The sequence below is a fragment of the Mytilus edulis genome, chromosome 10 (genome assembly GCF_963676685.1).
Source record: "Mytilus edulis chromosome 10, xbMytEdul2.2, whole genome shotgun sequence".
Lineage (NCBI taxonomy): Eukaryota > Metazoa > Mollusca > Bivalvia > Mytilida > Mytilidae > Mytilus > Mytilus edulis.
The window spans coordinates 26,117,375-26,142,585 of record NC_092353.1 but is presented as its reverse complement, the minus strand read 5'-3'; the positions used below and the strand labels follow the sequence as shown (position 1 = coordinate 26,142,585).

The window sequence follows — 25,211 nt, the reverse complement described above, 5'->3', positions numbered from 1 at the left end:
CCAGGCAAAATTTTATAAGGCAATTGTCTGTTTTCAGTAATGCAAGATGTTTCTGGTTATTTTGTTTGCCAACTGAATATCAAATAAAGCAATGTTTATAGACATTTTTCACTTTCACATTTAATTATTTTTAGTCTCATATGGAAACCATCTGTGAAATTATACTTTTGGTGCAGTTTTATAAGGTTTATTTACCGAATGATTAATTGAATAAAAAAATGTTAAATAGAGAGAATGTTATCCTGTGTCGTCAGAGCTTATATCTATGATTTGATCAGACTTGTTAGAAATACAGTCTTTTCCAAGGATTTCTATTTGATTAGGTGATATTTTTCGTCGACATATTGGCTGCTTCTATTACGTTTGTTCTGAACAGCCCTTCCATTACAAATAAGACTACAAATTGAATATTTTATTTACTTTTTTGTCATGTGCAATCCTAATTAATTTTGTATCTGATTTTGCTAGTATTTATCGAATATGTTACATAAGAAATGTCTTAAATGTGAAATTCAGCAAACATTTATCAAGTTTTTGCGCTTAAGCTTCATTGGTTGTGATATATTTCCATGGAAATTGTACGAATTATTTTTAAAGTGTCTTGTAATTTTTAGATTAGGTTAAAATACCATTAAGGAAGACATTCTCTGAAATGCTGTGAAATGAAGATGTCTTCAGACTTAAATCAATAATTGAAGGGGTTTAGAAACAAAATCTGGTTAAAAGAAATGTTCCTCTAATATGAAATGATTTTATTTTGTAAAAACATAGTTTCTTTTGTAATGTGGTGTTAATCAAATTTATTCTTTAAAATTGATCATCATTTTCAATTTGTACATGTGATAATTCTAACACAACTAATAGGGCTGCCATGGAACATTTCTAAATTAGTTTGACAGAAAGTTTTTTGTATATTTAAAGGTTGCCTATGAACAATTGATTAAGTATTTCATCCTGTTCAAGGAAATTTTGAAAACAAATATCTGTATTGGGAACAATTTTAAAGGGGGCAAAATCAAAACCAGAAAATGGTATGAATATATTTTGTTTTCAAAATCTATAAATGAAAAAAATAAGTAGAGTGGGGTGCTCATTTTCGCCATAACTTTCCATGTTTTCTGCAGTTTATGTTCAGGTCTTTATGATTTTGAAGTAAACTGAAATTTTAATATATTGATTACATCAAAAGCAACTTATTCTTAGCTTGCAAACCTATTTCTTTGAAAAAAAATTATCTGAGAAATTAGATTAAAGGCTATTTAAAATGTCCTGATGTTTTGAAAAAAGGGGACACATATCGGCCGTTTTTACACATCTATTTATTGCGAACCCTATGATAGTTTTCCATAGATTCACCTGCAAGTTACCTGTCGATTTAAACTTTTGTAAGTTCTATTGTCCCATCTAACAAATACAACAGGTATTATAATCTCTGTGTAGATCATTCACCAGGACCTTTAAATTTCTTCTAGGAGAAATCTATCACTCATTGATTAATTTACCTGACCAAAAAAGTATCTGTTTTTTTATTGAAATACTTCTATAAACTCACATAAACTGTAAGCAATATTGCATTTATTCAATATATCATTAATATATTTTCAATCTGTTCAATATGAAATCTGATTTAATAATAAAAAGTTTATTTTAGACACATTTTTTAGTATTTTCCAATGTTTTTGTTGTTGTTAATTTATAGAATATGTTTATGAAGACCTTAATTTAAAAATAATAATATTCAAATTTTTATTTATCAAACACACAAAAATATTTATTGAATATTTGATCAGAAATCAACTTTTAATTTTTAAATCATTATTAATATTGGTCCTTTGAGGTAAGTGCCCTAATTTGGTCTAAGTTTCAAAAATAATCTTATTTGGTATAAAAATATAATTTACCGGCATATTTCTTCCATTTCAGCCATCCTTTGAAGTTTTTACATCTCAAAATCATAAAACGACGAAATTGTGTCCCCGGCAAATATGAGCTCCCCACTCTAGGGACAGAGAAAATATTCTTCCTTGCTTGTCAGTCTGTTTTCTCTAATTTTCTTATGTTAAATGAATCAAGCATAACTTCGGATTATTTTGATATTTTCTTTCTATTGTTAGCTAAATTATAAAACATGAGCACATGGATCCCCATTTTTGTGTATTGAAATCACATATGTACCAACATTAGAATTTATTTTCTATAAGCATTTGCATTGGCAAGAAAATTGTCTACAGCTTTTAATAACCAATAATTGTATGGATCTGCACATTTTATCACGTTAAACTTTCATTGTTTTATACATTAAGAAACACTTTCCAATAAACAGGGAAATTTATCTTTCCGCTTAAAGGTTAGATTTTGGAAAAATGGAAAATTTCAAACTGAAATATCTCAAAATTAAGGGATGCAGGTATATTTATAAAAATTGACTTAGTGATAATAAAAATTTGGCAATTCTATGTGGTATGCTTTTAACTTAAGAATTACTTTCAATCAATACTATTATTACACAACTGGTTGTTGGAACTTCAGAGAATTTATAGTTTGGAAAGTCATCTTTCTTTCTCCCTTAATAACCTCTTAGCAGACGTGATTGCCTGAATAAGAATTAGAATTGAAATCCTAATTAAGAAGGTGCCAAGGTTATTTATTTTTTGTCTCTTAAGGGAGAGAAACTAACAATATATTATTGAATGTAAAGAAGTGAAACATTCCTCAGAGGAACAATAAAACAGTACAAGTTATCCTTAATTTTATTTTACTACCATCTTTTTCTACTTTAATCTAATGATCATGAAATTTAATCTTTTTCAGATGTCAATTTGATTATCTAGATATTTATGCAGAAGTAAGTGATATGACGCAACCCCACATTGACACGCCCCTCCTAGGAAGATTCTGTGGGGAAGGTACTGATCGTCTGCCTAATCTCATCATCTCTACATCAAACATCATTATTTTGGACTTTTACTCTGACTTTGATAAAGCTGATGATGGATTTGAAGGACGATATAGGTTTATAAATGATTGTAAGTTTACAAGAAATATTTCAAGTAATTTGCAAATGACCAATATTGTTTCACTCAGTTAGCATATTGCCAACACTATTTTACCAAACTATCTTTATGCCATACATTTTTCACAAAACTGGCATATATGACAAACAGTATTTCACCTAATTTGCATATGACCAACACTATTTCACCGAACTAGCATATGACAAAGGCAATTTCCTCTAATTTGCATAGCATATGACAAACACTAATTCACCTAATTAGCATATGACAAACACTAATTCACCTAATTAGCATATGACAAACACTTATTCACCTAATTGGCATATGACAAACACTCATTCACCTAACTAGCATATGACAAAATATTCACCTAACTAGAAGATGACAAACATTTTTCACCAAACTAGCATATGACAAAAAAAAATCACCAAACTAGCGTATGACAAATGTTGTTCACCAAACTAGCATATGACAAACAGTTTTCACCAAACTAGCATATGACAAATATTGTTCACATAACTAGCATATGACCAATACTATTTAACCTAACTAGTATATGACAAATATTGTTCACCTAACTAGCATATGACAAACACTTATTCACCTAACAAGCATATGACAAACACTTATTCACCTAACTAGCATATGACAAACACTTATTCACCTAACTAGCATATGACAAACACTTATTCACCTAACTAGCATATGACAAACACTTATTCACCTAACTAGCATATGACAAAATATTCACCTAACTAGCATATGACAAACACTTATTCACATAACTAGCATATGAAAAAATATTCACCTAACTAGCATATGACAAACACTTTTTCACCTAACTAGCATATGACAAACACTTATTCACCTAACTAGCATATGACAAAATATTCACCTAACTAGCATATGACAAACACTTATTCACGTAACTAGCATATGACAAACACTTATTCACCTAACTAGCATATGACAAACACTTATTCACCTAACTAGCATATGACAAACACTTATTCACCTAACTAGCATATGACAAACACTTATTCACCTAACTAGCATATGTCAAACAACGTTTCACCAAACTAGCATAAGACTAATACTTTTTAGCATATGACAAATATTGTTCACCTTACTAGCATATGACAAACACTGCTTTACTTAATGCTTTCGCTCCCAATCCCAGCTGTAGGCATGATGGCGACAACCATTCTTTGATGGCACGTATGACCCTCCATACTTTTTTTAACTGCCCCAGCTGAACTGTCATGATAGCAGGGACTTCAACCAAGCAGTTCATGGTCCACAAACTTTTCTCAGATGTCTGTTTAAGAAATTATGGCACTTTAAAAGCTGTTTAAGAGTTCAAAATCGGAAAAACATGAAAAGTAGCCAAAATCAGGTGGGGGTGGGCATCTTTTGATGGTCACTATGTAACTGGTAGTCACTGTAGGTATAAACTATGATCATAAATGCATGCATATGTGGTATAGGAACACAAAGAGGTATAATATGGCCAATAGGAATCTAGTCTGTAAAATCTAGATCACTGTTTTGTCAAAAATCTTTAAAAAATGGACATTTAGGCAGACCTGACTTGACAATAATAATTCCCTTAGCAAGACACTTTAGTCCCATATACTCCCAGTCAACATGAATGGACTGCTGTAACAATAGGGTAATACTTGAATGACAAAGAAACAGTCTGGTCAATGTTCACCTCTCAAGGTCGTTTTAAAATGAAAAAAATAGACTGAAAATGACCATTTTTCAGTGGGGTGGGTTCAAACCCACCAGAAAATATTCCTAAAACGTTGCATGTTCTAGTAATGTAATCGATCTATATAATGCCCAAGTATACAAGTGACACGTCACAAAGTCTTGACTTTACAATATAAGACCTAAGTGACGTTCCCACGTTGTGTTCGCGCCATATTTACAACATTCTGGGGGCCGCAAAAAGTTAAAATTCTATATGAAATACAATCTCAAATTTGAATAAGAAATTTCAAATTAATCATATTTACGCTTGAAAATTAAAGTCTCTTTGTATAGAAAATAATAACTGTCTCTGTATAGTGGTATTAAAATTTGACACTTTTTTAAACACTTCAATTACGATTCACAGTTTATATAAAAAGGGGTAGTTAACAGTTCACATCCGTTCTTTATCATCTCAATTTGATTGTAGATTCATCCTCACCAATTTTTAATCTTGCGTGAAGTCTTGGACGGTCGCTTGTCTTGTACTGTACTTTTGTTCACACGCATCTTCTTTTTTTCTAACTCGGTGGTGTGGTATGTATTGTTTTGTTTTTCTGTTACTTCCCTCGTTATCAATTCTTCCAACGAAACTTCTTTGCTCTTTGTTCTTTATTGTATTGTCATAAGCTTTCGCGATACTTGTTTCCTTTAACGGACCGGATAGAAGGTAGCCTAGATTTGATTTTACTGCTGTAGGTCCATGTCCGCAGATGATTTTGTCTCCAACAAACTGCCAATAGTAATCTGCTCCTATCAAAACGTCAATTTCAAATATACTTTCGTCTGTGATCGGATTAGCCAGATTTAATCCTTGTAAATACATGTACTTGTTTTCAGTCAAGTCTAAATTGCGGATATTATTTTTGAACGGAACGGCTATTTTCGGTACGATAAGTACATCCATTGGTATTTTCTGTTTCGTCTCTGTCTCGACCAGTAATGTACCTTTACCTAGGTGCTGTATAGTATTGCCAGTGTCTCCAAAGCATGATAGTTGTATAGTTTCTGTGTTGTCAACTTTTAATTTTAGTTTCATAGCAAGATCTTCTGTTATGAACAAACGTTGCGCACCTTCATCAAAAAGTATACTTGCATCGATACCTATATGATCGGACCAAACGGGTGCAACTGCTGTTTTTAATAATACGGTAGAATGTTCCTTATGCGATGTGTGAAGAAATTTTGTGTCGTCTTCTGTTTTTCTCTCATTATCATTCACAATGTTAACGTTTAAGAATTGTGTTGATTCAGTAAAATGCTCGTGTTCATGTTCGTCATTTCCGGTACGATTTGCGATTTGATTCGTGTAAATTCCACTTTGGACATAATTACTTCTGTTATCAACCATTGATTCATAGCATATGCTAGTATGATGTTTTCAATACATGAAGTTGGAATAAAAGGTGGTGCTTCATAATTTAATGTTTGTTATGATGAAGTAGACTGCTGATTTTTATGATTTATCAAATTGTCTAAACTGTGTATGAATATACGCAAGTGTTTTAGTTTAGTTTCTAAATCTAAAGTATACTCATCTGTGATGAGAATTTCTTCTTCAATATCCTCTGCATCGATTGCACTTATAATTTGTTGATTTAAATCTTCCAAAAGTTTCTTCTTTTGTTCCACACTTTCGAATGTTGCTAGAAGATCTACCCTGGCTAACTCCGCTTCATTTTTCCGTAAATGTCTTGTAACTACACTTCTGTTCAATTTCCTAATCGATTTCAAATTTTCAAATTAAGGAATAAAACGTTGCATGTTCTAATAATGTAATCGATCTATATAATGCCCAAGTATACAAAATACACGTCACAAAGTCTTGACGTTACAATATAAGACCTAAGTGACGTTCCCGCGTTGTGTTCGCGCCTTATTTACAACAATTCCACCTCCCACCCCACGCCATCCGCCCCAAAATCTCAATATATAGTTAAATAGATGAGCATCAGTTACGCCATCATGAGTCTGCTAACTTGCATATAATTTGCATATGATTGCAAATTTTTCGAAAATACCTTATTTTCCAGAAATCTCTTGGGGTTGAATGAGTTAACAAGCATATGAAAAACACTATTTCACCTAACTAGCATATGACAAATTTTCTTCACCTAACAAGCATATGGAAAACATTGTTCACTTAACTAGCATATTACATACACTATTTCACCTAACAAGCATAACACAAATATAATATTGTTCACCTTATTAGCATATGATAAACACTGTTTTATTTAACAAGTATATGAAAATTTTCTTCACCTTACAAGCATATGACAAACATTGTTCACCTAACTAGCATATGACAAACACTGATTTACCTAACAAGCAAAAAGCCATTGTGGATTATAGTCCTGCCAATTACTAACTGCATTATCTACAAATATTTATTGATTTCAGCCAAATAATTATTTTTTGCTTTTGATTTTAGCTATATATAATTTTGGACAAAAGAAGAACCTTTGTGATTTTGTGATAAACAGTACAGAACAACGATTAGGTTACATTGTATCGCCAACGTACCCAGGAATGTATCCAGACAATCTTCATTGTAGTTATACTCTTGTAGGCAAGATAGGACAGAGGATCAGAATCAAATTTCTAGATTTTTCACTTTTCCAAGGTGGAGATTAGTAAGTACTGGCCAAGATTTGTGGAATTATTATTTTCGTGGTTACATGTACCACTTATTGTGGATTACGGAAAATTTTCATAAATATTTGACTGTGAGGTGTTTGCCAAAGTCTGCACATAAGCCATTAGAAAATGTGTACTTTGCTGAATATTAAAATTAACCAGTACACCCATGAAATACTAAAAAATTAGTATACATGTATAATGAACACACAGTATCGGAATATTGTCTTATTCCTATTTTCTTGCAAATAGAAAAGTACTGTAGATTCCTTTGTTATCATTGATGAAAAAAAATATGGTGACATTAATGGTTTAAACATAATCTAAAAATTGTAAAATGTTGAATATTTTGTGATCATTTACCATATAAAATCCATGAAATATAAAAAAAAAATGAGATGTGGCATGATTGCCAATGAGACACTACTATCAACCAGTGTTCAAATGACGAAGATATAAGCATTTATAGGTCACTGAATGGCATTTAACATTGAGAAAGACTGATACCATTAAGTATTAGTTTATCACAGTATATTCAGATAGATGTAGAAGCTTTTCATCAATGTAAATATCTCAGAGAGAAAAAGTATAATACAGGTCAACTTAGTCAAACGGTTCCTTGTCTGTCACTAGATATTTCTATTTTTAGTTACCCTAACAAATTTTATCAGTTCTGAGTTAATTATCACTTTTTCACTTCTTCTTGAAATGAGCAACAGAAAGGATGCAACTATTGGAGCAGAAACTGCTAACCGTTATTGAGCATCCTTAGTTCCTGGTCTTTAATTATTAGTTTTCTGAATGTTGTCTGGTTGCTCATTATTGTTTGGTTGGTGTCTTTTTTCAGCTTTTGGTCTTTAATTGTACCCTTACTATCTATTTTTTTTAAAGCAATTGAATTGATTGAACAATGTTGGTTAATTTTTTATAGTACAACTGCCAATTTAACAGACTAATTTTCATCAGAAAAATAATTAAATTTGTATCTTTTCCATCTAGATAAGGGATGATACAATTTGTGCCTACAGTAAATAGGACTTTTATATAAAAAAAATCTGTGTGACTGATATTTCACTTTTGCATCAAACGAAAGATATCTTTTACTAGAAAAAAAAGCATATTATAAATGTCAGTTCGTTATTATCTATCATGCTACACAAGACGTGACATTTAATGTCCCTAAATCATTCACTTTATCATGTGATTAAACCTAATACACACAAACTTCAAACGATTTTTGATCTGAAAATTAACAATTAAAATAGTTCCAGCGTTGCACAACAGGCACTAATGATGCAATAATGTCCTTATAAGGGAGGAAATTTTGACTTCATTATCTCATGCTAATGACATTAAACATACAAACTGAAGATTATTTTATGAAAGACAATGTAGAGGTGGTTAAATTACGATCATAAACCTTTCACAGATTGTTGAGTTCTTCATTAGGGGAAAACGCAAAAAAAAAAGACTAAATCTGAAACTGCATGTAATGCATATGGCTTTAAATTGGTAATTCAAATAGATGTTAAAGAACTTGTACTAAACAATCAATGGGTTCTAATAGCTTTTATACATGCAATACTGAGAAAATAATATCATTGTACAATTAAGTGACAATTTGTAAATTGGTTTGGTTGTACTTATAGTTTAAATAGTCTTGTTATTTATGTTTTAGTACTAATTAGGGAATCTTATTTGTAAGCCAAGTTAATGGTTTATTGTGGAATGGATTGTGTCAGTGTCAATATGAAAATTAAACATTTATAACATTCCTTTCATTGTAATGAAGAATTTGACATTCTCACAGACTGACCAATTTTTTAAAAGTATAGAAAATATTATTACTATTTTAAAATACCTAGTACCTCCAAATGAGGATGGACATCAGTGGCCAAGTGGTCTTAGTACTTCATCTACAGTCATCACCAGCCTGTCAATCATTGGTGCCTCCATAATCATATCAACACAAACACTTACGACTTCTCATCGTCTATGTGGCTCATTGTGTGTCATGCTGTCTTGAATAAAAAACGTGATAAGTCAGTTGCTGAACCTATGTTTAGTGCTGAAACGCCAAAAAAAAAAAAAGAATGATAAGTCTGTAACCATTCTACACCATGAACTAGTGAAGCAAATTTGCAAAACACAAAACTGTTAGTTATGTGTTCATCCTCATGTGTTTTGGAAGCTTTATTTGTTTTCAACAATTCTTGACAAAGACCTTCTGGAGCAAAATATTGGACTTCCAATTTTTTGTCTTTTAGATTTTTTCATCGTTTATGTTCTTTTAAGTTTTGAGGGGATCACTTATATAGTTTTCATTTTACTTTTGACCTGACCAGTTCTTATTTTTGTGTACAAACAATGCTAGTTTAATAGAGCAACTTTTAAAGGATTTTAATGAGTATTAAAAAGAATCCTTAAATAATAAATATTTTCTGAAATTCTTTCTATAGTGGTTTTCATGATGCAGATATTATTTTTTTTAATTTTTTCCTATTTTTGTTACAGCTGTCCAATTGATTATGTGTTGATCCATGATGGAGGGAGTTCAAAGGGAGAAGAAATAGGAAGATTTTGTGGGAATTATAAAGATGTTGTGATTTATTCCTCTGAAAATTACTTATCTATAATATTTAGAACTCAGAGTGGGAGAATAGACTCACTCAATGCTGATAATTTAGAAGGAGACGCTGACTTTTTATATAATAGAAGAGGCTTCAATATTTCTTTTGAATTCAGTGACAAGTTTGTAAAACCAGGTAAGAATAACTTCTGATGTTCCAATCTATTATCAATGCCTCCTGCCAACCACTAAATATGTGTTTACTGGACGTGTGACATGTTTTTAATGTAACATTTATATTATTTCTGAGTCTTATTTTCTGAACAGCAGATCATGTTTTTGAATACTTTACTACAATGCTGTCTGGTATAATTCAGGCGTTTCAGACAGAATTCCTATATGAAACCTTTTTAAGAAATGCAAACACATGTGTTCCAGTTCTGCAGGTGTCTAATAATTTTTTAAATAAAATGTGATGCTTGCTAATAGAGCAGTCATTTTTTTTAAAAATTGTATTGCATATCGAAATGCATTTTTTAAAACATTTTATTGACCTCTATTTTGTCATCAGTAACAACAAATTTTTAAATTTGAAAAGCTTAAGTTGAACGGTTCATGAGTAAATACACAGACACGACTGGAAACACCATTTTCAATCTTTCAAGAGCCATAACTCCTCAATGGTAAAAGTCAAAATCGTCATTATTGAACTTGACCTCCATTATGTTATCAGGAACAACATATTCAAATTTTAAAAGCTTTGGTTGAACAGTTCATGAGTAAATGCACGGACACGACTGAAAACACCATTTTTCAATCTTTCAAGAACCATTTCTCCGTAACGGTAAAAGTCAAAATCGTCATTATTTAAATTGACCTCCATTTTGTTGTCAGTATTAACATATCAAAATTTAAGAAGCTTTGGTAGAATGATTGATGAGTAAATGCACACACAACATTTGGCTGCCGCCTGCCTGACCAACTGGCCGCCAGCTGTACATCCCAAAATCAATAACCGACATTTTTGTCATAAAAATCCGGTTAAAAATTCTAAATCATATACGATTGTCTGTTTGATTATTTCAGCCTTTTCAAGAACTGGTGGTGACCACATTCAACATATTAAAGGAACAGGTAAACATATACACATAAAGTGCTTTAAGGAATTGATACAAAGGCTGACCACAACTTACATAAAAACTGATTTACAAATCAGTTATTTATATATGGCCTTGTTTATCCAAGGTAACATTTGTTAGGATTTTTATCATTTTACACATTTATAAATCTTCAAACTGCATACCTTTTTTTTTGGAGGAACCAAAGTAACCCTGGTAGACTACCAACATTTTTTAAAATAGTTAGGAGCAAATACTGATAGATTAAGTACACATATCATTTTTAGCTACCAGCATAAGAAAAAAACACAGACATTGGCTGTATGATACAAAATGAAGAGATGTGGAATAATTACAAACTATGAGACTATTATCCAAGAGACACTAAATGAGAGAATTAAAGCAGCTATAGGTCACTGTACAACCTTCGATTAATTACTGACAAATACCGGTACTTTAATGTATACAAAGTGATTAAATCTCATTTACCAACCATGCTGATGATAGGTTATACCCAAACTCATTCAATTGAAAACTTTTCTCTAACTAATCTGTTTTAATATCAAAATCTGGTAGTCATTATGTTTATTGCTCATGTAAAACAGCCTAGTATAAGCAAGTTTACCTTAAAGTTCAATAGCTGATATGTATGTTTTTTAAGCTTGTCATAAAATTAGAAAAAAAGAATTAACAAATAGCAAGAAAACCTATTACAGTAATTCTTCTTTGACTTATATGTAAGTCCCCTGTACACTAGTTAAATTGTTATTCATACCACCAAGACCTACAGAGTTACATTAACTCTAAGGTCCCTTAGGTGGTAAATCTGTTAGCTTACAGAAAGTAGATTTGATAGAATTTCATGAATGGTTATCTTATATGAGGTTGTTATACTAATTATTAAACTAGATGACTTCCTTCAATACAACCTTTTCTTATAATTTACAGCCTGTGATGTGAGAATCAGTAGTAGGAAACGTTCCTTCGGTACATTGACGTCACCTGGTTACCCTTCAGATGTACCTCCAAATGTTACCTGTAATTATTACCTAGATGGTATGAGAAACAGGAAAGTTCTAGAAAAAGTATCGATATCTTTTAAAGATTTTGAAGTTCCTGGTCAAATGCCATAGTAAGTATTCAATTGTGTGGACAATATTTTTCTATATTCATGATTTCTAGACTTTTGTCGAAAGCTTAGAATCCACGTGTTGATATAATCTATTGATAGAATGTAAAAACTAAATAGTCATTATTAAGTTTGAAATATGTAAAAGTAAACTGAAATTAAACAGAGTAAAAGGAATGGGAGAGAATACGATAAAAGATGCTAGGAGTAGAGGCAATAAGCAGTCTACTGATAATAGACAGCAGCAGGGAAAAGAATAAAATGATGAAAAAACAAAACTTTCAAAAAAATGTTACACAAAACCCCAAAAAACTGAGCTACATTACTCCACCAAAAAACTAGGGGTGAACTCAAGTGCTCTGGAAGGGTGAGCAGTTCCTGCTCCTAATGTAGGACTCAATATGTTGCACTTGCAAGAAAAAAATAGTAGTATAAATGTGGCCAGAAATAATCGGGATAAGATTAATACTATGTAATTCTGTGTGTGTCTATATTGTAATCATGTGTATATGCACATGTTTATGTCCAATATACTTATAAATCTATATCTTGTACTCTATTGGAGCTGTTATGAAGGTTATTTAGAAGTCAACCTTAAAGGCACTCTAGGAGTTGGTGCTTTTGATGAGAGATTCTGTGGGTCCTTACTGCCTCCTAATCTTACAAGTGTTGATTCCCGAATGATTTTAACCCTTGACACACATAAATCTAGGAGCAGTAGAGGGTTTTCTTCCACATATCAGTTTATTACAGGTATTTATTTATCTTTGTTTTATCAGTAACTATGTTCTGCAAAAACTGTGTGACTGTATGCTTGTATATATTTGTTGAAAATTTTAATGAATCACAATTAAATTTTGCTTTGATCTGTTTACCTCCTGTGTAAAGTAGCTTATAAAATTATTGAATTGTCTCCCTTTGTGGAAACTTAAATTCCTTTTTTTTTTAACATTTATGTAAATAGTATAGTAATATTTGAATATCATAAGAATGTGTTACCATGATATGAGTGTTTATTTTATGTCACCATCAATCAATCAAAATCCAGAAGACCTATATAAGGTGTAATTATTCTTTCAAAATCTTTTCCGTATGCTGTACCATTTTACTATATTATAAACAGTGTACTCTATGTTATACACACTTTTATTGTACCATTATTGTATCAAATTTTTCACTGAGTGTGCACAAATGGGAGGGTTACGTGGAGAACCTGTTTGTAATTTTTTTTTATGGATTGTCAGAGTTTTAAAGTCATGCTAAACCTCTGGTTATATATAATACATTTCAGGAAATATGCAGCGCACTGCTGACACTGTTGTCATTAAAAAAGGGAAGTGGTGTCCAATAATGTTGTTTGTCAGAATAAATGTTGCCAGAAATATTCAGTGAAAAATATTTTTACATTTGTTCTATTTATTTAGATAACTATAAGTATTACACAGTTAAGGCCTGTTTAACTGATTTTGATATTCGTCTGCTGCTCTTGATGAAGATTATGTATAGCCTGTTTTGTTTTCAAGGAGGGCAATATTCAGTAAATTTTAAGGATCTGGTAGTTTCTTATAACATTTCAGAATGAGTGCCTGTTAACATCTTTTGGTTTAATGTCCCTAAAATGAAAATTTCAAGATACAGCATAGAAAAGTGATTTTTGGTATTCAGTGTTTCTGCCTTTTGGGATTTTACACAAACAATGATAAATATGATTATTTGATTGATTAATTGGCTTTCAGTACAATGTGCATTGTACACGTTTGCAGGTTTGATTTAACCTAACATTTAGATTCTTAGAGCCATGTGGTACAAAATGCGCTTATATAAGAAAACCAATCACTTTTAAAAATAAATGGCCACAACTGTTGATAATCATTCATTATTTTAAAACTTTAAAAAGACTTGCAGAGAGACCTGGTGTATTTCTGTAGGCACTATTGAAGTGAACTGCACAAAAGTTTAAACAAATTAAAACTTAAGTTAGATTAAGATATTAAAAATGAACGGCACTGAACTAAAACATTTCTGCATTTTCAAATAACCCAAGCGTGAAGCTGTAATTACTAGTAAGACAGTTCAAAAATCAGTTGCAGATTTTGTTTAAATGGGCTTTAACTGGATTTTCTAAATAAAATACATTTTTTACAATTTAAAAATATGCTAATTGGCACCAGCTTTTTTTTCTATCACTGCATATTTCTTGAATGTTTTGAAATGTTAACTATTTGCTTGTGTCTGTCTAGCTTATTAGTTACTTTTTAATTTGTGAAAATGGGACTTTTTTCTATATGAATAATGTGGACTATTTATCAAACTCTGTAGTAGTCATTACAGCGACAATATTTACAGAGAATAATACAATAATAAAGTTATTTTGTGTATTTAATTTAGCTTACAAATATTATTTAGTGCATACATTGTGTTGTTTTATGTGTAGTGTAACTGCCAGTATTGACAGGAAAATATTGTAAAATTTTAGGTGATACAAGTTCTGTTTAGTATGAAATAAGTTTGATAGTGATGGCATTCAGATTTTCCAAACCTTTGGTTACTAGCATACCTGATGATGGTTGTTCAAAAAATATATTCCATACACACAGAAATCAGTATCATACATTGGTCTTGTTTTCAGCACATGAATAACTCATATACCACTTACTGTGAATTCAGAAATCATTGCGTGCATTTATTATTGCGATTTTGTCATTTTAGACTTAAATGCGATTTTAATTTTTACGATTTTGAGAAAAATCCTGTTAAATTCATATAAAATATTTCAAAATGCGAGTTTACATTATTGCGTTTACAACTCAGTCCCATTTTTCACAATAATAAAAAACCTCGCATTAATTTCTGAATTTACAGTAATAAATAGAATGTTTTAAAAATACTGAGTGTACAACTTTTTTTATTTTTATTTCCTTACAGATTTTGGAATATCTGGTCATAGTCCAGAAGATGGGAAATGTATATTTCTGTATATCAGTCGAAACTATAAAGAGGGAACATTTAATTCACCCTATTATCCTCAAGAATATCCAGACAATACAAAATGTGAATACATATTCCGTCCTGCTGTATCTGAAAGACTTCTTATTTCATTCCATGCCTTTGATTTGGGAAGAACCAGGGGGCCGTAAGTTTCTTAAGACTTAATTTCTCTGTGCAAAATTACAGCTTATATTAGTGAGGTTAAGATACCAGAGAGACATTCGGGGATGATCTATTATAGATGCACAAAACAAAAGTTTTGATGTTTTTATGCGTCTGATTAATTTTCGAGGTTAATAACTATAAAAAATTATACTTATTATTACTACAGATTCATTATTTCAGTGGGTACACATTTTTGTTGATTCCATAACACTTGCATTTTCATATGAAGTAGTAATGAAACAAGTGCAGGATATTACTACTAAAAATGCTTTAATTTAAACATGAATGATTAAAAAATGAATTTGTATTTCTTCAACAATCTTGGTTTATTGATTGTTTACTAGGTGTCATAGTTCAGACAATATTTTGGTAGACCAGCATGATTTAAAAGGGAATTATACAAGGATAAACACATACTGTGGTACACAATTCCCTGGTCCAATAGTTGGGGCATTAGGACAAGAAGTGAGAGTAGTCTTCAATAGCAGAATTGGAAGTAGACATGCAGGATTTCAAGCAAAATTTGAATTTTTAAATACCAGATTAAGAAGTAAGTGATTAAAAATAGTTAGATATTAAATGTTTTAATTCAAGAAAAGGTAATTTTCAATGATTTATGGTCTTTTTAAATGTGAAACTTTGCACAATAGGATCTTTCCTTATATCTATACACTTCCAAACTTGAAACTATAATTAACATTGATATATTTTTTGACAAGTTGTCACCATTTTATACAAAATGAAAGAATTGCTTACAAAGACATTTGATAACAGTGCAATCTGCACCATCCGCCACAACCAAAAGTATTTGACACAAGAGCTAACTGCACTAACCACTACAAGTGAAAGTTTTGTACACCATAGCAAACATCAACAACTAACACTGATAATATTGGACAATTGAGCAAAATGCACCAACCATCAAACAGATATATATATATATATATATATATTGGCCAACAGAGCAAATGCACTTATCACCACCTAAAATATTGAACATTTGAGTAAACAGCATCAAACCAACACAACCAAAAATAGTAAATACAAAAGTGCACAAAGAGACCAAAAATGTAGACATCAGAGCAAACTTAACCAAGCACTACCAATAATAAATGGAAAGAAATTCAAGATTTTTTTCAGTAGTCTGAAATTATCAAATACATTCAGCAGATTAATTTTAATGTTTGAATATGATTACTTTTCAGAATGTGGTGAGAATATTACATCATTTGGAGGAGGAGGTTTGATAAAGAGTCCAGGTTCACCAGAGAAATACAAAAGCTACTCATTTTGTCAGTGGATAATTAAAGCCAGTCATAGAAAGAACAATATATTAGTTATATTTGAGGATTTCCATGTAGAGGGAAAAGGTGATCACATTTATTTAGTTTAACAACAATGTATTGGATTGTCTTCAAGTGTATTTTTTTGACAATTTATATGAAACTAGTTTTTTTTATGATATGTAACATAAAGACCTGATTTGGTGAACCTAAAATTTGAAATAAGATAGATAATTAAAAATAAGAAGATGTGGTATGATTGCCAATGAGACAACTCTCCACAAGAGACCAAAATGACACAGAAATTAACAACTAAAGGTCACTGTATAGCCTTCAACAATTATAGAGCATGTACAAAAATAAGAATATCATTCTTTCATGATAATGAAACTAGGATGTAAACAGCTTAAGGTCACCATGTGACCTTCAGTGATTAGCAAAACCCATGCAATATGGTAACCGTAGGATGTTCCCACTATATTGTAATGTCAAAGAACTTCAAATGGGCAACTGAAAGCTTGATTTACTTTGCATATCCTTAATGTTTGTCGATAATTGTATTAAATGTAACTTTTAATTGATCACTTTTATTTGGATAATTGGATTGGACATAACCTTAAATCAAAAACTTTTTATCAAATATATAAGATGTAGCATTAAATCGTCATTTAAAAAAAATAATTGTAAAAGATGTACCGGTAACCTTAAATCAACCAATTTCTTTATTGATAATTCTATTACATTTACAAAATTCTTACTAACTGATAAACCGATATAATAGTCCAGCTCATAGTTAGTGAAATCTTATAAGTATGAATCAAGTGCAGTGTAATAAAGGTTATACTTACAATCCCTTTTAGATTTGAATTCTACATCTGTCATTGTGTACAGATGATTTGATTTGATTTGATTTCTATGTTATAATGCCACTTTTAAGTACCACTTTAGGGCTATTTTGTGGCGGCCAGTTTATATTGGTGGAGGAAGCCAGATCAGTGCCCTGAGAAAACCACAAACCTTTTTAAAATAGGAAAACTATTAGTCCTAGTCAATTAAAATTGGAGTTGTGTGCACCTGCACTAGGGGGATTCAAAGTCACAACCTCAGTATTGACTGGCTAGTGTTTACAGTAGTAACTTCTTAGACCACTCACCCACTGAGGCCCCCTTATGTAAAGATATAATTCTTTAAATATATTTCAATGGTAACATAAGCCAAATTTTTTACATGTTGCCATATGAATTCATTTAATAAAAAAAGAAAAGCTGATGAACTAATTAAATTGTATCCCATGGCTAGAGGAAGGTTGCTTGTGTAATGCAAGTATAGTGGAAAACAATCGTATTATCCTGTACTGATAATTCACTTCCTTTTTCCCAAGAAATGTTTGAAAATTGAAAACCTAATTATTATCAGGCACACTAAGAATAAAAGAATTTTGACTTGAATATGAAGTACCTATCATAAATACATTGTAAAAGTTATTAGATCCCGTAATTAGTGTCTGCGACATTTAAAACAAGATTTTTATTGATTTGAATATCAATTTCATTCGCTCCTCATGACTATAAGTTAGATTTGATTGGTTCTAAGCTCACACAGTTTGTTAAGTGTTTGCGGCATGTTGCATTGAATATTTTTCTTTTTTTTTCTTGCCTTCTGGGTTCATTATTACTTGTGAGATATCATATTTCATGGATTTTGTGGTATAGCAGAACAACAAATTTAGATGTTCAAAGAAGTATAAATTGTCTACAGTGGATTCATTATTATTCGTTAGGTACCAATTTTTGTGGGTTCCATGCATACAGGTGAACCACAAATTCAAATGTTCAACAAATAACAAATTTTCTATAATATAAAAAAGAAGATGTGGTATGATTGCTAATGAGACAACTGTCCACAAGAGACCAAAATGACACAGACATTAACAACTATAGGTCACCGTACGGCCTTCAATAATGAGCAAAGCCCATACCGAATAGTCAGCTATAAAAGGCCCCGATAAGACAATGTAAAACAATTCAAACGAGAAAACTAACGTGCTTATTATAAGTTTTGTAGACAGAGATTGGCAAAACCCCAAAAACAAATATCCACAAAAAGGCAAGTTTTCCTCAATCCACGAAAGTTGATATCCATGAAAATTAATGAATCCACAGTACTTGTTTATATACAGACTTGGTCAAAAATCATGAAATCAAATACTTGCAAAAAATACAAGTTTTCATCAATCCATGAAAATTGGTACCCACGAAAAATAAATGAATGGACAGTAACAATATTTGATGATTTACAGAACAAGAAGGTGCTGGCTGTAAGAATGCTGTAATGAGAGTTTACCAAGATCTACATCAACCAGGGAAAGAATTATGTGGAAAACAGGAAAACCAGTTCTTTCTGTCAATTGGGGAATATCTAAAATTAGAGTAAGATTTGTATTAAAGGTAGTTTATTGTTGCTTATAATGAAAAATGAGAATGGAAATTAGGAATGTGTCAAAGAGACAACAATCCGAAAAAAGATCAGAAAACAGCCTACTGGCCACCAATTGGTCTTCAAAAAAATTAGAAAATTCTATCTGCAACAAGAGCCGGCTTCACTGGCCCTTAAACAAAAATGTGTACTAGTTCAGTGAAAAATGGCCGTCATACTTAACTCCAAAATATATAAATGAACTAAAATTTTAAAAAATATACAAGACTTACTAAGGCCAGAGGCTCCTGACTTGGGACAGGGGCAAGAATATATATTTTTTATTTATTGTGTCAACCTAGACATTATTGAAAAGATCAACATGTATAGCCACTCATGTCTTGATTGAATAAGTAAACATTTAGATTTTTATGAATTTATTAGTCATTTTATGAACAATCTTATTGACATTAAAATGACTTTGTTACAGCACAAAAATAATGTTTTCAACTAGATTTTATGTATTCAATAAAACCTCCTTTATAAATTGTCCACCATTACTATTTATGGGACATACAACTTCATTAATTTATGGATAGAAATATATTCATTCACAAATATCCAGTTGAAATCTTGACTATATGCATACATCTCACAACAACTTAACTTAGGTTTGTAAATGAGATTTTGTTTTCTTTCAGATTTGTAACATCAAGTAGAGCATTAGGTGCTAAAGGATTCAAAATAACCTGGACAGAAGTTCACCAAACAAATCCTATGACTGGTTAGATATTACCTTATTATTATTTTTTATTCCATTTGTGACATATAGAATATAAAGCAAGTATAAATATATTGCTTTTCCAGGTTTTACTTGATTGATATATTTGACAGCTGTTACACAAGGCATCCTTGAAAGACTTACACATTGAAAAAAAGTGATTGTTCTTAACAAGGTTAATATACACTAGAAAACATGTTCCCATTAGAGTTAGTGCACTTGTCCATTTCTGACTATATTATTCTGGGACAGCAGGTTACACAAGTCATTCTTGGAAGACTTACATGTTGAAAAAAATAATAGTTGTTCCTAGCAAGGTCATTTTGGAAAAAACATATTCATATTATAGTTAGTGCAAGGCAGAAACAAGTGTGACACATATCATCATAAGACAACTCACACATTTAAAATAATAATAGTTCATTACAAGATTTATACAAACCAGAAAACATGTTCATATTAAAGTATTAAAATGCAAAGTAAAAAAATGTTTTAATTGTAGGAAGTCAGACATCTTCCGGTAAAAATGGTTGTCGAGGATTTACATGTAAAATAACCAAGTACTGTATAGATGAATCACTGAAGTGTAACGGACTACCTAACTGTGGAGATAGTGATAGGTCAGATGAAGAAGAGGGATGTAAGTGTATATGATAATGTGTCAACAAATTGTATAGGAGTTACACAAAGGGTGTTCCATGTTGAGCAGGATCTGCTTACCTTTCCGGAGCACCTATGATAACCTCCCCTTTTCAGTGGTTGGGTTCATGATGCTCAGTCTATGATTATGTATGCCCGCAGATTCCAGTCATAAACTTTATTCAGTACTTTGATACTAAATATGGGGTTAAAAAAAAAACCAGATTTAGTAATTTCCTTGGTTGATTTCTGAGTCTGATTGCTATATTTCAAACTCACAAGTTTTATTAACACAACCCCAAGTCATTTTTGTTGTTGTAAAGCATAGAAATTATCGAATGCTTTTGGTTTATTTGTACAGGTTTAATAATGTTATTTACAAATATTGGTGTTAATTTTAAGTGACATACTGCATGTTTTATATCTAGATAAAACTGAAGACACCCATTCCATTTTCTTTAGTTATTTACTTGTCTCTGTGTTAACATATTTATTTAACCAGTGTCATGAATTAAGCAAAAGCAATTGGCTATTTTTACTGGATACATGATAGTTGATTTGCATGATAATAGGTTGTAAATGACTGCTAGTTTATTTTAGTAATTTTTTTTCTTATTTTATTTCCATAGGTTAGGAAAAATAAAGCCGTAGAAGGAAATGCATCTTGGATTTATACAAAATATGTAATTTTTGATAAAAATGCAGTTTTATACATTATTTTTTTGAATATAATTTTCAATTTGAGTGACGGATTTTAGTTTTGACAACTGTTTCTTATACATCAGAAAAAGATATGATACTATCATAGTGTGTTTGATAAGTTGGTCAACTCATTCAAAAAGTAATTGTCTTTTCTCACAAATAGCAACTGGTAAAATATTACAACTGGGATATTTTGGTGGTACATGTAACAATATTCATCTGACTTCAGGGTGTTGTGGGATTTGATCCAAGCCTAAAGAATAGTTTATGCTTTCTACTAAGATTATAGCAATCTATAACAGCACCAACTTTATAGCAGCACCAACAATTTGCTGATACATGTACAGATAATTTTTTTTTCTTCAAATTTTAAGAGAATTTTTCTGGCCATTTTTTTTTATTACTGCTGATAACTTGATTCTGAAGTGGTGTACTAAGATTGACTAAAAGGATAGGTATAAATAACAACTAAGGAATTAAGGAATTCTTCAGACAGTCAAAAACTGCAAGCTCCCTAAATACTAACAAGCGTTTTTGGGGATTCAGTGTTCAACAGATGTGCGCCTTGAGATATATGACAATAGAAACATCATATATTAAAGAGTTTACCAACTAGTACAAATATAATGATAGTATCTACTTTTACTGTATATATTTTTTTCTTATTTTATTGATAGTACCCATTTACCATTTATTTACATTTTTGTATCTCTCTCTCTCATTCAGGTGGTACAGGGAGAGTTTCTTACTCTCTTTACCTTACTATACTATTTCTGATAAGTACTCAGTTATGACAGGTAAGATGGAATGATCCAAGATGCATGACAATAGGAAATGCAATATATCTTCAATTTGTTTTATGCATTCTTTCCATTCCATCCCCCAATAAACTTTTGTCTACTTGATACCAAGATTTATTATTTTTTTTAATGAAAGAGCATAGTGTTTGACCCATCAGTTATTTATTTTCAAATCCCATGAACAATTTTTATCAAATACATTATCTTAAAAGTGTTATTAACAAATGGCAGAAACATTTATAGTTGTATATTTTTGTAATGGAAAGTTTGCTCAAATCTATCAGACTAACTGCTGGCATGGGCCTCTATATAATAATGAATGATATCAATAAATTAATAGGTCCAACAATAGACCCTGTAACAGGGCAACTAGGTATGTATATATAGGAATGGTAGTACTAACAATTTACCATCAGTAAAGTACTAACAGTAATAACTTATCACGAATCAGTACTAATCATATTGAAATCTTTAATACCAATTCTGAACCACTTTGGTATTGATTTAGTTAAATATTCAGAGTGATTGTAGAAGAATTTTTGCACCAACATCTCATAATAACTCAAATATGCTGTTTAATGCGAGCCTAAGCTTCATGTTGAAGAAGTCACTTTGACCTTTAATGGTTTACTTTTACAAATTGTGACTTGGATGGAGATTTGTCAAATTGGCACTCATACCACATCTTCTTATATCTTTTTTACAATTTTTTACAAAATCTATAAGCAAGAACCCTTCACTTTTGATGATTTTTAGATCTGTCATTCCAAAATTATGGGGCTTCATTCATAAAGACCTTGACAATATAGTTTATATATAACATCGTGGCAACTCAAGTAAGCTCTCAGGAATCCTTCCAATGTATTTTTCATAATTGAAATCTTACTTATACTTAACCCATTTTTATTATGAATAAGTTAAATATGTCTAGAGATTGTAGGAGTGTTTTTGCAGTCTGTATAAGTTCTGTGAACATGTCATGATAATTCAAATATGGTAAAAGGACAATGTCTGATGGTCACTCAAGTTTCCTCTCTGGAATCATTCTTATAATTTATACATGATGCAGGGTTATTTCTTTAGTATTAGGCATTCTTTATTGTAAATCAATCGTCTAAATCTAGACAACTTTTGAATATTTGGTTATCAATTAGTTTGCATTCAGCAAATCACATGACATATTTCCATTTTCACAACAATTAGATAGCTCCCTTTTAGTTTTGACAATTTTTGGACTTCAATGATAAAGTAAGCTGAGAATGCATGCTTTCTTGACGCAGCTGTTATAAATAAAAACATTTGTTTTGTTTTGTTTTGAATCGAGTATCTGTCTGAATTTTTCTAAGGCATGTATTGCAGTGTATTTATTCATTTTTGTAATGAATGTAAAACAGTTTTGGTGAAGCCAGTAGATACAATTGTGTTTTGTGAATTGGTTATTACTAGTGTCAATTCCAGCACTGAAAAAAAACTATCATGAAGAAATAACTTTACATTTATGAAATTTTGTGTATCATTTTAATCATCGACTAACATTTACCGAAACACTCACTTAGTATTTACTTATTTTGTATATAGCTATTACTATAAGCACATATATTTTTATATGATATTTAATACAATTAATAGGAACTTAAGTATCACTGACAAGTACTAATTAATGAATAGATTATGTGTATGGAATTAAATTCATGCATAAAAAAGTCTTTTTAAGTAAATGTTTCTTTGTTTTTAAGAATGCAGTAATTAAAAAGTCATTTCTGCAATTTATTGAAATCTTCACCAACAAAATCTTTAATAAAAGATTTGCAGGGTATGATAAAAATTTCTCAGGAATAAGAAGAATACCGAAGTTCAATAACACTGAGATTTTAACTATCCATCTATTATCAATGTTGTAATAGAGTTGGTTTGTTACAATCTCATTAAAGGGTGATAGCCCTCAGATAAAAGGCAGCCAAAAATTACAATAATCTGTTTATTGCTTTTTTCATTTTTTCCTTTGCAACATTGTTGGGTTTATGATGTCAAAACTTTCTCGTTCTGCTAGACTGAGGAAAAACATTCTAAGATATATAACTTAATTTTTGGCAGTTTATGTAGGAATTGGTAAAGGAACATTCATGCATCTATCTGTTCACCAATTTGTTTTTGTAAGTTGCCCTGTAAATGTTGAAATCAAATTTCCTCATGCATGACAGCTTGAATCAGGTAACTGTCATTCAGTTTTTCTAAAAAGTTCTTGATGTAAGTTACTCTAGAAAAATAAGCTTTCAAGTAAATTGCTGACCTGGCATTGCACAAAAAAAAAAATTACAACTAAAATTGTTCACAATTATACCCAATGGGTCAAGTCTTACAACCAATTATTCATAAGACATTTTTTGAAACACAGACCAGATAATCAAATTATGAAGTTAGTGATTGTAAAGTCTGAATTTTTATCTTTTGTTCTTTTTTAATTTATGTAAAATTGATTATGATAACATATTCAAATAGATCATTTTTCAGTAGCTTTTGTTTATTACTGAAGCCTTTGAATTCTTTTTTCAGGTCCTCAACCAGGCAAATTTGAAGTACTTCACATAGCTGTTGGTGCATCCATATCGTCATTTTTCTGTGTCATACTTGTAGTTTGTGGATTTTATCATAGAAAAAGATTCAGAAATAATCCCAAACCACCCGACAACGATCAAGTAGAAGTACGTTACGTAGCAGCTTCATCATCTAATAACACAGCTGATAGACTCTTAGCCGTGGACCATGCTGGGGAAAACGGCTCACATAAATCATCTCATATCTCAGTGCATAATGCCACACCAAAACTGCCAAACCGAACACCAAATCAGGTGCCAAAACATATAAAAAACCCTTCGATTGAGAAAATTAGTCAGTGTTCATCACAATCATCATATTCGCCTTCATTAACTTCAAATCAGTCTCCAAAAATAGCATCTATTCCACGGACTAGTCAGACGCCACGAATACAGAAAGTCTCTATTGTATAGTGCTAGGAAATTTATTTAATTTTTCATTTTGTATATTCATTTCATTAAGCTTTTGTGTTCTGTAAATATTGTAGGTAATTATGATGGATATATGTGTATGTTTGTGTTCCAATCTAATTAGAATTAATTTTCCGCACTTGGTCCTCATTTTCAATCTGTTTATGGAACTATTTTGTATAAATAGATTATTAATACACAATACGTT

General features: G+C 30.9%; 1 protein-coding gene across 4 annotated transcripts; it reads left to right on the top strand.

Moving 5' to 3' along the window:
* The first annotated feature begins 2,793 nt into the window (after positions 1–2,793).
* On the top strand, positions 2,794–25,169 carry LOC139490737 (dorsal-ventral patterning tolloid-like protein 1). 4 transcript variants are annotated; one of them, XM_071277706.1, is made up of 15 exons: positions 2,794–3,026; positions 7,204–7,405; positions 9,924–10,174; positions 11,065–11,112; positions 12,045–12,228; positions 12,791–12,978; positions 15,151–15,358; positions 15,723–15,928; positions 16,584–16,748; positions 18,961–19,090; positions 19,778–19,860; positions 20,360–20,497; positions 21,925–21,995; positions 22,339–22,371; positions 24,552–24,609. In XM_071277706.1, the coding sequence occupies exons 1-13, from the start codon at positions 2,855–2,857 to the stop codon at positions 21,990–21,992; spliced, it is 2,043 nt and encodes a 680-aa protein (XP_071133807.1). In that variant the 5' UTR covers positions 2,794–2,854; the 3' UTR covers positions 21,993–21,995; positions 22,339–22,371; positions 24,552–24,609. The 4 variants fall into 4 exon arrangements, with proteins under 4 accessions (XP_071133807.1, XP_071133804.1, XP_071133806.1 ...); XM_071277703.1 differs by lacking the exon at positions 21,925–21,995 and having other exon boundaries at positions 24,552–25,169; XM_071277705.1 differs by lacking the exon at positions 22,339–22,371 and having other exon boundaries at positions 24,552–24,689.
* The last annotated feature ends 42 nt before the right edge of the window (positions 25,170–25,211 follow it).